At 36.6% G+C, this 11,720-nt stretch overlaps 1 protein-coding gene across 1 annotated transcript; it reads right to left on the bottom strand.

Moving 5' to 3' along the window:
* Positions 1-376: 376 nt before the first annotated feature.
* LOC135467871 (uncharacterized) lies at positions 377-9,095 on the bottom strand. Its single transcript, XM_064745773.1, has 12 exons — positions 8,970-9,095; positions 7,446-7,530; positions 7,148-7,263; positions 6,737-6,789; positions 6,375-6,438; positions 5,768-5,847; positions 5,171-5,227; positions 4,722-4,803; positions 4,135-4,259; positions 3,376-3,436; positions 3,021-3,131; positions 377-2,117 (listed from the first exon to the last, which is right to left on the bottom strand). Exons 2-12 carry the CDS (start codon positions 7,472-7,474, stop codon positions 1,906-1,908), a joined length of 990 nt encoding a protein of 329 aa, XP_064601843.1. The 5' UTR covers positions 7,475-7,530; positions 8,970-9,095; the 3' UTR covers positions 377-1,905.
* Positions 9,096-11,720: the final 2,625 nt, after the last annotated feature.

Genomic DNA, 11,720 nt, shown 5'->3' with positions numbered 1-11,720 from the left:
AAGACAGAAATGGAATTCAAACAAAAATACACAAAAAAGTTCTGAAAAAGTATAAAATTTTTCTTCTTTTTACATTCTTTAGTATGTATACAATGAACTATAATTGTCATGCTGCAATGATTGTGACTGCTATTTATCACATCAAATAACTTTCATAAATAGACACATTGTACAATGCTGTGAAAGAGATAAATATGGATAATTGGAGAAAATACCTGAATAATAAAGAAATCCAATATTAATATCTGAATAGTGCTGACTTTTGTACTAAAAAAATGACAAAAAAAGAAAAAGTCATGTTTATGTATACATGTATCACATTTAAAGCTGTCCCGCTGTACTATGAAGAAAACTACGTTACATGAATCAAAAAATCAATACAAAATGACTAGAAAGAACACCTTAGGAAGAGCAAAGAAAGTCTACAGTCTGTAGTTGTAACGTCTAACCTAAGAGGGAACTGACACAATTCTGAAAAAATGCATTATGACAATAAATTATGAAGCATGTATTATTATTGTATTCCCTGTTACAAGAATCCCCTTTACCATCTCAGGCCTGGTAATGACATCACTGTAATGATGTGAGGATTGATTTTTTTTTTTTTTTTGATTGGTGTTTTATGCCGTACTCAAGAATATTTCACTTATACAACGGCGACCAGCATTATGGTGGGTGGAAACCGGGCAGAGCCCGGGGGAAACCCACGACCATCCGCAGGTTGCTGGCAGACCTTCCCACATATGGCTGGAGAGGAAGCCAGCATAAGCTGGTCTTCAACTCACAGCGATCGCATTGGTGAGAGGCTTCTGGGCTAGCGCGCTAACCGACTGAGCCACGGAGGCCCCTGTGAGGATTGAAGTTACAGAGTTAAAGCACACCCACGTTAAGATATTTGATATCCACTGCTCAGATACATAACACGACGTACACTTTTTAACCAATGTAGAAACAAAAAAATGCCTTTATATTTAGTCATCTTGGCAGAAATGTCGCTACCACATGTACAGGCAACAACTGAGTTGTCCTTTATAAACAGTTTTTACCACATGATAATGATACAAAAAGTTTCATTCCCTGGGAAAGATCAACAGTATATGAATTTAGAACAACACGGCGATATACTCACTGCATTCAAGTGCATACATTCACACATACTTTACATATTCTACATACAATCAAAAACATTGCTCAGCATACTGCTTATTTAGATACCGTTTGTTCATATAAGATCTTGTCACTGACAAACTGAAACAGAGAGCTGCTAAGTGAACAATTTTCAGGGCCTGGAGTGTACATATAATTTGGTTCTGGCTCTGGAGAAACCCATATTTCCCACGGGTGATGCCCATGGTAATCTTGATACGAACATTCCAATCTTCCAACAATGCACAACTGGTATTCTTATTCTTGTTAATAACTCTTAGACCTTAAGTCAAAACCAGAAATTTTGCAATTCTTCCTTTTAATAATTAATATAATTATAAGATTCCTTCCATTTCTGTGAGAATCATTCAAACTCCATGAGAGTAGCACAAAACACCTGATATATGTACACTCGTAAGGAATTCCACAAAAATGCAGCTCTGGTAACATTCATAAATACGAGGAATGAACTGCAATATTTACTTACAGTTGTCATCAGGAAACATATCATATGATTTACAACACTGAATTAGATCTAGATCAGCAAAAATAAAACAATGGCTCACGTCAGCACTGAACTGATGGATTTGATTTTCTGCCTGTCTTGACCAAATTTAGCTTTGGTTATCACATAAAGTGAAATGCCGTGCTTATCTGAAAAGGTCACTATCTTAATCACTCCTTAAACATGTTAAAACACATGCAAACCACTGCAAAAATTTGAAATCATCTCAAACAAAAAGATTTCAAAGCCCTTCATCATAACTTTGCTGCTCCCATGGCCCCTGACAGATCATCACAATCCTCTTGCTCGTCCTGCAGTGCACCCTGGTGCGCCAGTCCCTGGGTATCATGTGTTTGGAAGGCCATGCTGTTGTCGTGGGGATAATGCAAAGCTGGGGTCGAGATGGGGTTTGAATCGGGATGTCGCAGGTAGTCAGCAGGTGTGTAAGGTGGGGGAGGGTCATCATCTAAAACAAACAAAGCTCAAATAGAAACATACTTAAGAAACATTTTTTGTATGATTTGTACCACCGTATAATCCACTCAACGTACAGTACACACCCTTTTTGTAAGGTGTTACTAGGAGTCATTTTAAAACTGAAAACATGGGAAGATCTGTCAGCAACCTGCAGATGGTCGAGGGTTTTCCCAGCTTCTTTCCCACCACAATACTGAAACATTCTTAAGTATGGCATAAAACTCCAATGAAATAATTACATAAACTTGGAAAGTTATATTTATATAATTCAAAGCTAATAATTCCCCATTCACTGACATATGCCCTTCGTACAGCATGTATTTTTCATAGGAGGTAAGGTTATTAATGCACAAGAAATGTAAATTTTACAAAATTATCTAGAATGATAACAATAAATACATTTTTCACTGTGGTCATAACTTTTTACATTTATACCCTCTGACTGCAGATAATTCATCACAACATAAATACACATGGTAAAGCAGACATTGCAAAAATCTTCTTGAATATTTGTATAACATGCTGGTTGGAGATCATATTCTTAGGGATGTGACTATTTGCATCAAGGATTAAAACTATAGAAAACATCCTTTACACTTTTTGACCTAGTAAACAGTTTAAAATCATCAACATAGGGCTAAATTATAACCTCAGGCCCAGCATTACATGATACAGTTATACATTATCTCCTGATTCAACCCTTCTCTGTAGGCTAGGAGACTCAAACACAGATTTGTGCGTGTTCAAATCCCTCTAGTGACTTCTACACTCGTGCAGTGAGCACAGTCAAGTGATGTGTAGCCAACCAGAACAGTTGAGAGTCAGACTGATGATAAGCTGTAACCAGATGTGACTGTAACCAGAATGACTTATGAATGGCTAGTAAACTCACGTGGATCAGGCTGTTGAGATGTCTGCGTGGAGTTTGTAGGTTGAGATTGCCGTCTGTACTGCCTCATATTTTCTTTGGCTTTTTGAACGTAAAATTTTGTAGCACCTGAACCTAAAAATTGACCAAATAGAACAAAATAGTTTTGTAAACAATATTTACAACACAGAATCTGTATTTGGGCCTTCAAAAACAGAAATGGTTTGAAATCTTGAGAATATAAACACTACTGATTCTATTTTCCTCAGATTAACAGGAAAGCCGAGTAATAACTTATGCATTTATGCTACATATATCAGTACGATAACACAAAAAATAAAAACACATCATACCGGTATTTAATAATGCCATCACAAACCTGTGTATTTAATATCTTCATAATCTCGGCCATGAACGTCAGGAATTTGGTAAGCTATATCCTGAAACACAAAATGTGAAATAAAATTAAGCATTTCTCAGTAAATCTGATTCATTTATTTGACTGTTGTTTAACTTAACACACTTAATAATATTTGATTTTTACAGAGGCAGTTGGATTTGAAAATAAAAAAAATCTTTGCTCAGAGATAACCACTGCCTCTTTGTCAAGTACTTGGCAATCCTTTGCTCCCGACTTCAAAGCCAGATTTCAAGCCAGTGAGAAACAGATTCAAACAAGTAAATTCAAAGGTTAATCTGTTTTGCCAGTCTGTCAATGACTTTACTGACTGAAAACAAACACCTTACATCTTTAAAGACTAATTTAACACTACTACAGAATCCATTTAGCCCTGATCTTTCAGAAACAGCAGAGAATCACATACTCTCAAATCTCAGCAGTAATATGCATTGATATGTGTTTCAAAATGTCTAATATATGATCCAATTCATTGTTAACTAAATAAAGCTGCTTGTTCCAAGAATGAAATGACCCGTTTTAATTCTGTTTGAAGAAATTTGGGAAGATGTAATATTTTGTTGCCTCTGCAATAATAGTTTGCCAAATTCTACATCCTTGCTCTACAGTAGTGTGTTTGCATCCTAAGGAACAGTGTTTACATATAACTGAAGGTAAAAGTGAGTGCATACATGTGCATTCCCCTGTGACAGTCTATCAGTATCGTCCTTGATCACTCACCCTTTGTGCCTCAAACAACATTGAACATTTCCTTCCATAATCAATGTAGGCCTCAGAAAACTGTAACATCCCTTCCTTCAGTCGCACCAGTTTGATAGCTTCATTGTTCCTAACTCTATCAGCCACTGAAATACACAAATACTAAGATACACTTACATGCGTACTACATGTAATTTTGAACCTATTTATTTCATGGACATTTACACCATGCTCAGGACTATGATGAGAAAACCTCACAGGTGGAGACCACTGTACCCGTCTGTCAAAATGTCTGCATGAGTTATCTCCTCTTCTTCCTCATATCATGACTGAGCTAATCATCTGAAAATGTGACTATTCCATCAGGCTCATTCAGTGAGGATCTCTTATGTTCTCCATTCTCGTATACATTACCTAATAAAAATGGTTAGTCATGCAAAAGGAACAGAAAACATAACTAGGCATGAAGTCCATAATAAGGGCTGCCAGAACTATTTCAACCTCTATGATCATTTACACACCAATTTTTAACCCCACCAATAAAAACTCATCACTGGATGCACGAAGGGAAGTTGTCACCCATTCAGGCAATGTTTTTTTGTGCATACCTTCCAACTGGGCTATGTCCTTGGCTCTCTCTGCCTGTGACAGCCGATGTTCTAATATCTGAATCTCTTGGGGAGTTGCCCTCTGCACACGGATGGAAAAAAAACAACAAATGATAGTGCCAATGTTAAAAAAGCTAATCATAATTTACACTGCAGCCATCCTTTATGTGGAACATCCTGTGTCGAAATGAGCACAGTTAAGCCATAAGATCATTCTAACAACTGCCAATACCCACAGTATTAGTATCACAGAGAATAAGTCTATGCATGGTCTACCTTGTATATTTACATAATGAAAAAACAATACATAACCATAACTACTTTGTCATAAATAAAAGCACATAGATATCCACATAAGTTAACTAAATTGTCAACTAAGGAGTTCCTTCTGTCTACAATTAGGCGCCTTCTAAATATGTTTATATTTGAGACACACAAGCAGAACTTACCTTGGCTGCTTTCTTCAATTCTTTTCTTATCTTTGTTTCTTTCATGTCACAAGTAGTCTGAAATGTTTCATTATGAGTTAATCACTTGGCTTCTACACTCTGTCTCTGCATAAGAGCAATAACTTCATGCTTCAATTACGATAGACCACATTAAATACTGCCCTTGACTGATTTGCTCATTTTGTTTAATTCTGATATTAGAAAGGTCTTCTGTTTGGAAGGCAGGGTTTGATATTTTCAGAACAAAAACTCATATTTTAACACCTTTACTTGCTTCTAAAAATGCACTTTTGGGAGAAATGTTTATGTCATTTACCACACTCAGTATTATCTAGAGCTACTTCTCATCACGCTTTTATATCTGCTCTGGAAATATTAACCTATAAATTGTGAAAACATTTGTACTAATTACAAGCAATCTTACAATCTTGCTGCATGACGAAATTCCTAAAGCACCTGTATGCTATGGTTTCAATAACTTTTACTACATGCAGAGACTGAAATCTATGGAATATTGCAACTCTGGCGATTATGTTAATTACATTTATTGAATAAATCAAATGTTAAACAAGGTATGAAGCAATGAAAAAAGCTCACCAGGTTATGTTTGGCCTGTGACACATGTTTATCTCCATCTAATATCATCTCAAACATCTGACGAAATTCCTTTAAGTGTTCTAAACATAAACATATACCACTAGGAATCAAAACACTGCAATAAACTTTTTGATACAACTGTTATTAAATATCACTATGAAAAATGTATAATATATACAATAGTCTCAATAAAAACAGAACATGCATGAACACATGTACCTATGCTTAGATACAGTTTACTGTTCCAGTTTTAAGTTAATTGTTTGTAATTTTAGTCGTCCACTATTTTTATCAATATTTTGGGTATGTTGTTTTTTCTTTTTCATGCCCACCTTTCAATAACTGCAAACTCTGGACACGTTTTCCCTACTCCTCACAGTGCAGTTTTCATACACAAAGTCATACTTATAAGTACTGATGATTTTTGCTTTTGACTTTGTTTACAAATGTTCACAAACTCCTACACAAAGTCAATGCAGGTAAAATACAATAGATGTATATAAACAACAGTGCCTGATATGACACCAATGTGCATCCATTACACACCTGAGGATTGTCAATACCCGCATGTACACATGTGCATGATGTTATTTAAATGAGCACATACCACACAGGTCCTTCTGTACCTCTGTCCACACCAAATTTAGCTCTGCCAATTGAGCCACCACATCCTGTGGTATAAAGATAAGTATGGTTATTACAATTGCGTGCAAATGAATTTAAAATCATGTAAAGCAATTCTCTTACCGCAAGTAGGACTTTGGTGAATATCTTTTGCTAGAAAACAAATGACAACTTGAAATAAGAATCCCAACTTTGACAGCAGAATGTCTGGGTATTTCTTTGCACACAAAAAGTGAATTATTAGATGATGCTTTCGCATGATAAAGTTCAAGCTGAGATAAGATTCAAGCTAAGATAAGATTCAAGCAGATAAGATCCAAGCAAATGGTTTGTACATGCATTTACCTGTACTGCTCGATTTTCCTCATTTTCAGCCCACTTTAACATGTACTGGGCAGCTGAAAGAGAAAATAAAATGTGAGCACAAACGCTAACTGACATCCAACATTATAAACGAAACTCCACTTATTATATTACAGGTACAGGTACACCAGATATGGAAACTAAAATGTCAACATCTTTAACAGGTTCAGTTTTCCAGATATATCATGCACATATTCTATGTCAGTTAGTTTCGACATTAGTGCAGTAACCTACACACTGACTTATGTCCACAGGTAATTTACACCGCCACTTATTTAAGCTGTATTTGTACAAAGACCTTTCAACTTTCAAACGTAATTTATGACTTTTATATACATACTTATGTTATGTTTACTTATGAACACTAGTGTGTGCCTAGCTCACTTAAAGCACCTGAGTTCTGTGCTGTCATGAATGCCTTGGCCGTGTTCCTCATGTCCCTGACCTCAGATATTAGAACACTCAGGTCAGAGTGACCTCCCCCTAGAGTCATCAATCTCACACTACTCCTGGAAAACATGAACAAACAATAGACTGGTTATTTAAGAAGAAAACACATGAAGTACATGTATGTCATGTACAATTAGGCAACACTGGCCATGAATAATGTTTACTTATAAAAAGTGATAGATAACAAAAAAAAAAGATATACATATAAAAACCCAAACAGACAAAATAAAACTTAATTTACCTTCTGACTGCTCTGGCAGCTTTATCCATGTTTGTCTTTGTCTTGATGTTTTTCTGTTGATGACTCCGGTTGCTTAATTACACAACTGATAAAGAAAAACAAGGGGTTTTAATAAAAGATGAAAATATAGAGAAACAGAATAATCCTGCATACATGTGCACATTTTTACTTACTGCATTGCAAAGACAAACCCCAGTAGATAGTAGTCTTCATCAGCACTTCATAAGTTTAAGCATAAGTAGCCTTTACTCTTCTTTGGAAATTATCATTAGTTCTTTAGCAACAATATCTGTCCTGACATTCTCCAACATTTAAACCACAACAAGTGCATTCCACACCTGGCACAGTCATTAAGTAAACTTACATGATTAAACCATTCAAAGTATGACTGGTTTGGATCATGTTTAATATCCCAATCATATGGCCAAATAGAACAGTTTTCACAGCAGTGAGGAAAATGAAGAGATAAATACATGTGTCATCATAGGACCAGGGCTCATGAATAATACATGTATCATGTCACAATCCACATACTGCCTTTTTTATTGTGTACACTCCATTCCACCATGCTGTATATCACTATGCATCCTTAGCTTTACAGCTGTCAGTGGACTGATTGTGACTTCCAGTCAGGGGTTTTGTCAGCTACCAGGAGCAATTTTACTGACTGACTGTCAGGTCAGAAAAGTTTTTTTACCTCATTTTCTATTTGGAGAGCCTTACAAAGTCTGTTTAATACACTGAATGTATACTGGCGAAAAATTAAATACTGTTTTATTTACTCTGATATCTTTTAGTTCTTTATCATCTATACAACACTTTACCACAACTTCTTTACTATTCAGTAAAAAGTCACTCAAGCCCTAAATGTAAACAAATGTGTATACCAGTATTTATACTTAGGGTTAAGTTTAATTTAAATATTTCTGATGACATCACAGTAATATGCTTTCCCTTGTTTCACTGTTGGTTAGTAAACATAAATGCCATGAATCTGCCTCAGTACACAGAATTCATCTAGATGGATTTAGTATCATACAAGTGTCATAATTATGATGTAGTCCATCTAGATAGATTGCTGTTCCAAAATTCTGACATTTATCGTAACACTGAAGCAAAACTTCAACCCAGAGGGATATAAAAAGAACTTGCATTTTTAGTGCAGTGAACTTGCATTTTTAGTGCAGTTAAGTTTGGGTGCCATAAGCGCAGACCTCATTGATTTTGGTCTATCAAGTTAGCATTCGGAAATTTGAGAGATCGGGATGGACTCAGTGTTAGGATGAATGTCAGAATTTTAAAATAGCCCATACATTGAAATATGTTACTGCTAATCTATGTTAAAGCCATAACAGACACTATCTTCAGCTTTTTGGCCCACGCATTCTTAGACTATGAATAAAAAAAAAAAAAAAAAAATGTAATAAACACTAAACTGTAAAGAGATAAAGAACGTAGGCCTACACCCGACAGAGCCTAGGGTTTATTGGACAAATAGCTATACACAATGTCAAATCCACAAACCTGTCCACTGTGAAGCTTCCAAACATCAACACATCAGACAACGCTTAGCGAATTGTATTTCGGTCGAAAACGAGTTTGAAAACGTAAGTAATCTCGTCTCTTCTTTCCTCAGCACGCCATTTTGAATATCACGTGACCGGAACTTAGTAGTCTCGTAAACCAGACATCCGTACACATGTTTTCTAATGTTCATGGATCGTTCAGATCAAAAGCTATTTCAGTGATGAGGTTGTGTTTTCAAATCCACATGTCACTGGTTCGCCTACGGTCTTTATGGAAAGAGGCCCATCAGGTTTTTAACAAGGTACTCCAAAACATTCAAGTTTACTGTTTCCCTCCACCTCAAATTATTCAGATGTAGGCTGTACAGGACTACATATACGCCTAGACCTATGGAGCATTAGAAATTAAACATCCGGTTATACATATGTATAACTTATATATAAATAATTATTAGAAACTAAGAAGTAAATAATTGTGACTTTAAAAGATGACTAAACGATTATAACGTCACTGAACATGATAACTGTTTGGTTTATTTTGATTAAAAGTGTTAATCTCTAGCATATAGGCGAAATCGTGGATGTACGTAACATTTATAAATGTTACAAGTACATGTACCGGTATCTTAAATGTGCCGTCACATATAGGCCTACAGTTTCCTTGCACCACAGTTATGGGGTAAAGTTATGGTGTACGAACCGATGTCGCACACCATAACTCTGGAGATGCGAGATCAAACCCGGGTCGGGTCACACCAAAACTTGACAAGTGGCTGGCTACTTTTTACTGCCACGCTTGGCGCTCAGCACTCAAGGGTTGGAGCAAGGAAACAGATCTGACTGACCCATATTCATTTAATCAAGCTAGCGATGTCCGACATCATCGGCCTATGTGATTACGAAGCCTATGCAAAGTATGACAGGAAGATAGATTGAGCCTGTGTCAGTATAAAGTCAGCATCATACTTCAATGGCGGCAGCGCTTTAATGGCATGGACTCGCCCTGCTACAAGAAGACACAGCATATGTACACACACTTAACGACCCCACGTCGTCATATGGATGAAACATTGTCAAGTTATAAGTACGACGTAAAACCCCAAGCATTCATTCATTCTTCCCACCATAATGTTAGCTGCCGTCGTATCAATCAAATTAAAGCTTACGTTCCTTAATTACAGCGATACCGGTGGCTAGGCATCAAGGCTCAACTGAATGTCAAATGAGAAAACACTGTGAAAGTAATGCACTGAACTAACTTGCCATGATCGGAAAAATGAAGCTTCGGAAAGCATCTGTTTACCAACAGAGGCTAACACACCTTTTTACGAATAGCTTAATTCAACTGGCGAAGTACATAGACAATGGGAAATTCAACACATTTAACCTGCATGTACAAATTGTAACAGTAATTACAAGAACAAGAACAAGCAACATGGAGACAAAGCATGACCAAAATGAAAAATAATCAACTGGGTTTGAACCCCACGCTACCAGATACCATATACAATGCGCCTAGTGTTGAAAACCACCACAGCGTCTTGATTGATGTAGGACTTTGCGATCACATTAAGTATGTACATTCCAGGTAGCTCGACACGTGGTGCGCAATCACCCCACTCTAGTGTCCCATCTGGGCAGTTCAGTTTTGAGAGCGGGCGAGGACAGAGTGCATGTAGGTGTCAGGAAATGTTAGAAGACAATAAAGATATGAAATTTTGGTCTAAATAGTATAACGCAATAAGCGGTGTTGTGTGTTCTTTTCTTTTAAAAGATCTTCAGTCCACAGCCATGACGTACACTTTCGTAGTTACTTTTCTGTGCGGTTAAAGATATTTCTTCAACGGTTGAATTTGGTTCGACATAGCTCAAGGTGTGGATAGACATTTTTCGAATATTTCGCCTTGGCGTTAGGCTTATATTCCTGATAGCACGGGGGTATGGGGGAATGCCGTCCGGATTGTTGAGATTTACCCATGATGCATTGCAAGCAGGGCTGGCTTTATGAGCAAACATTGAAAATTGTCTGCTGATAGCTCTGGAGAGGAGAGAGAGTTGCTCGTGACTGAAAAAAGTTTTTGACCATATCTCAAAAGGTGATAAAGATAGACAAAATCCGAGAGCAGATTCGGAATCAGCGTTGCCAAATACACCAGAATAGATGAAAACATGATCAAACTTAGACACTGTTTATGACGTCATAAGTTCGACCAATGACGAGCTTCCAAAGTTTTCAATGCATTGCCAAGATTTTTTCAAACTTGTTCTAATTGGGATCACTCTACGATTATATCAAAAGAATCCGTTTATTGGTTCGTAAGAAGATTTTTAAAGGTTTTGATCAAAATCCTAGATGGCCGCGATGTCACATGACCAAAAGTTAACCAAAAACAGAAAAAATTTACCTCGTAGCCTTGTTCCTAAAATCCCCAAATTTCTACAACATCCAATAACAACTTTTCTCTTAACATCTCTCAAAGCTTTCAAAAAGCTTTTAAAAAACGGGAAGACAAACTAGAAGTGCATACAGTTATACGGTTTCCAAGTGGTCTGTACACAGCCTTTATCGTCCACTTTCTAAAACTTTCCACTTTCTTCACCACAGACTGTTCAGATCTATCAGTTCTATGTTCTTCTGAAAAGACCCAGGGTTTGTCTAATACGAGCAAAAAAATAGCATTTACATTGTCGAAACCAGATCTCGTATTTTCAACGAAAACAAGATTATTTCAGCAGTTCCCTTCATCAC

The sequence above is a fragment of the Liolophura sinensis genome, chromosome 6, assembly GCF_032854445.1.
Source record: "Liolophura sinensis isolate JHLJ2023 chromosome 6, CUHK_Ljap_v2, whole genome shotgun sequence".
In the NCBI taxonomy this organism is placed as follows: Eukaryota; Metazoa; Mollusca; class Polyplacophora; order Chitonida; family Chitonidae; genus Liolophura; species Liolophura sinensis.
The sequence above is the reverse complement of the archived record's forward strand: the minus strand, read 5'-3'. Positions and strand labels throughout refer to the sequence as shown.

Bases quoted from the DNA above. Each gene is read 5' to 3' on its own strand.
- LOC135467871 (XM_064745773.1), bottom strand. From the start codon at position 7,474: ATGGATAAAGCTGCCAGAGCAGTCAGAAG. The intron at 3,437-4,134 runs GTGAGTGATCAA...TTTGTGTTTCAG, and splicing joins TGTTGTTTGAGGCACAAAGG to GATATAGCTTACCAAATTCC. The intron at 3,132-3,375 runs GTTTGTGATGGC...GTCAATTTTTAG, and splicing joins TGAAGATATTAAATACACAG to GTTCAGGTGCTACAAAATTT.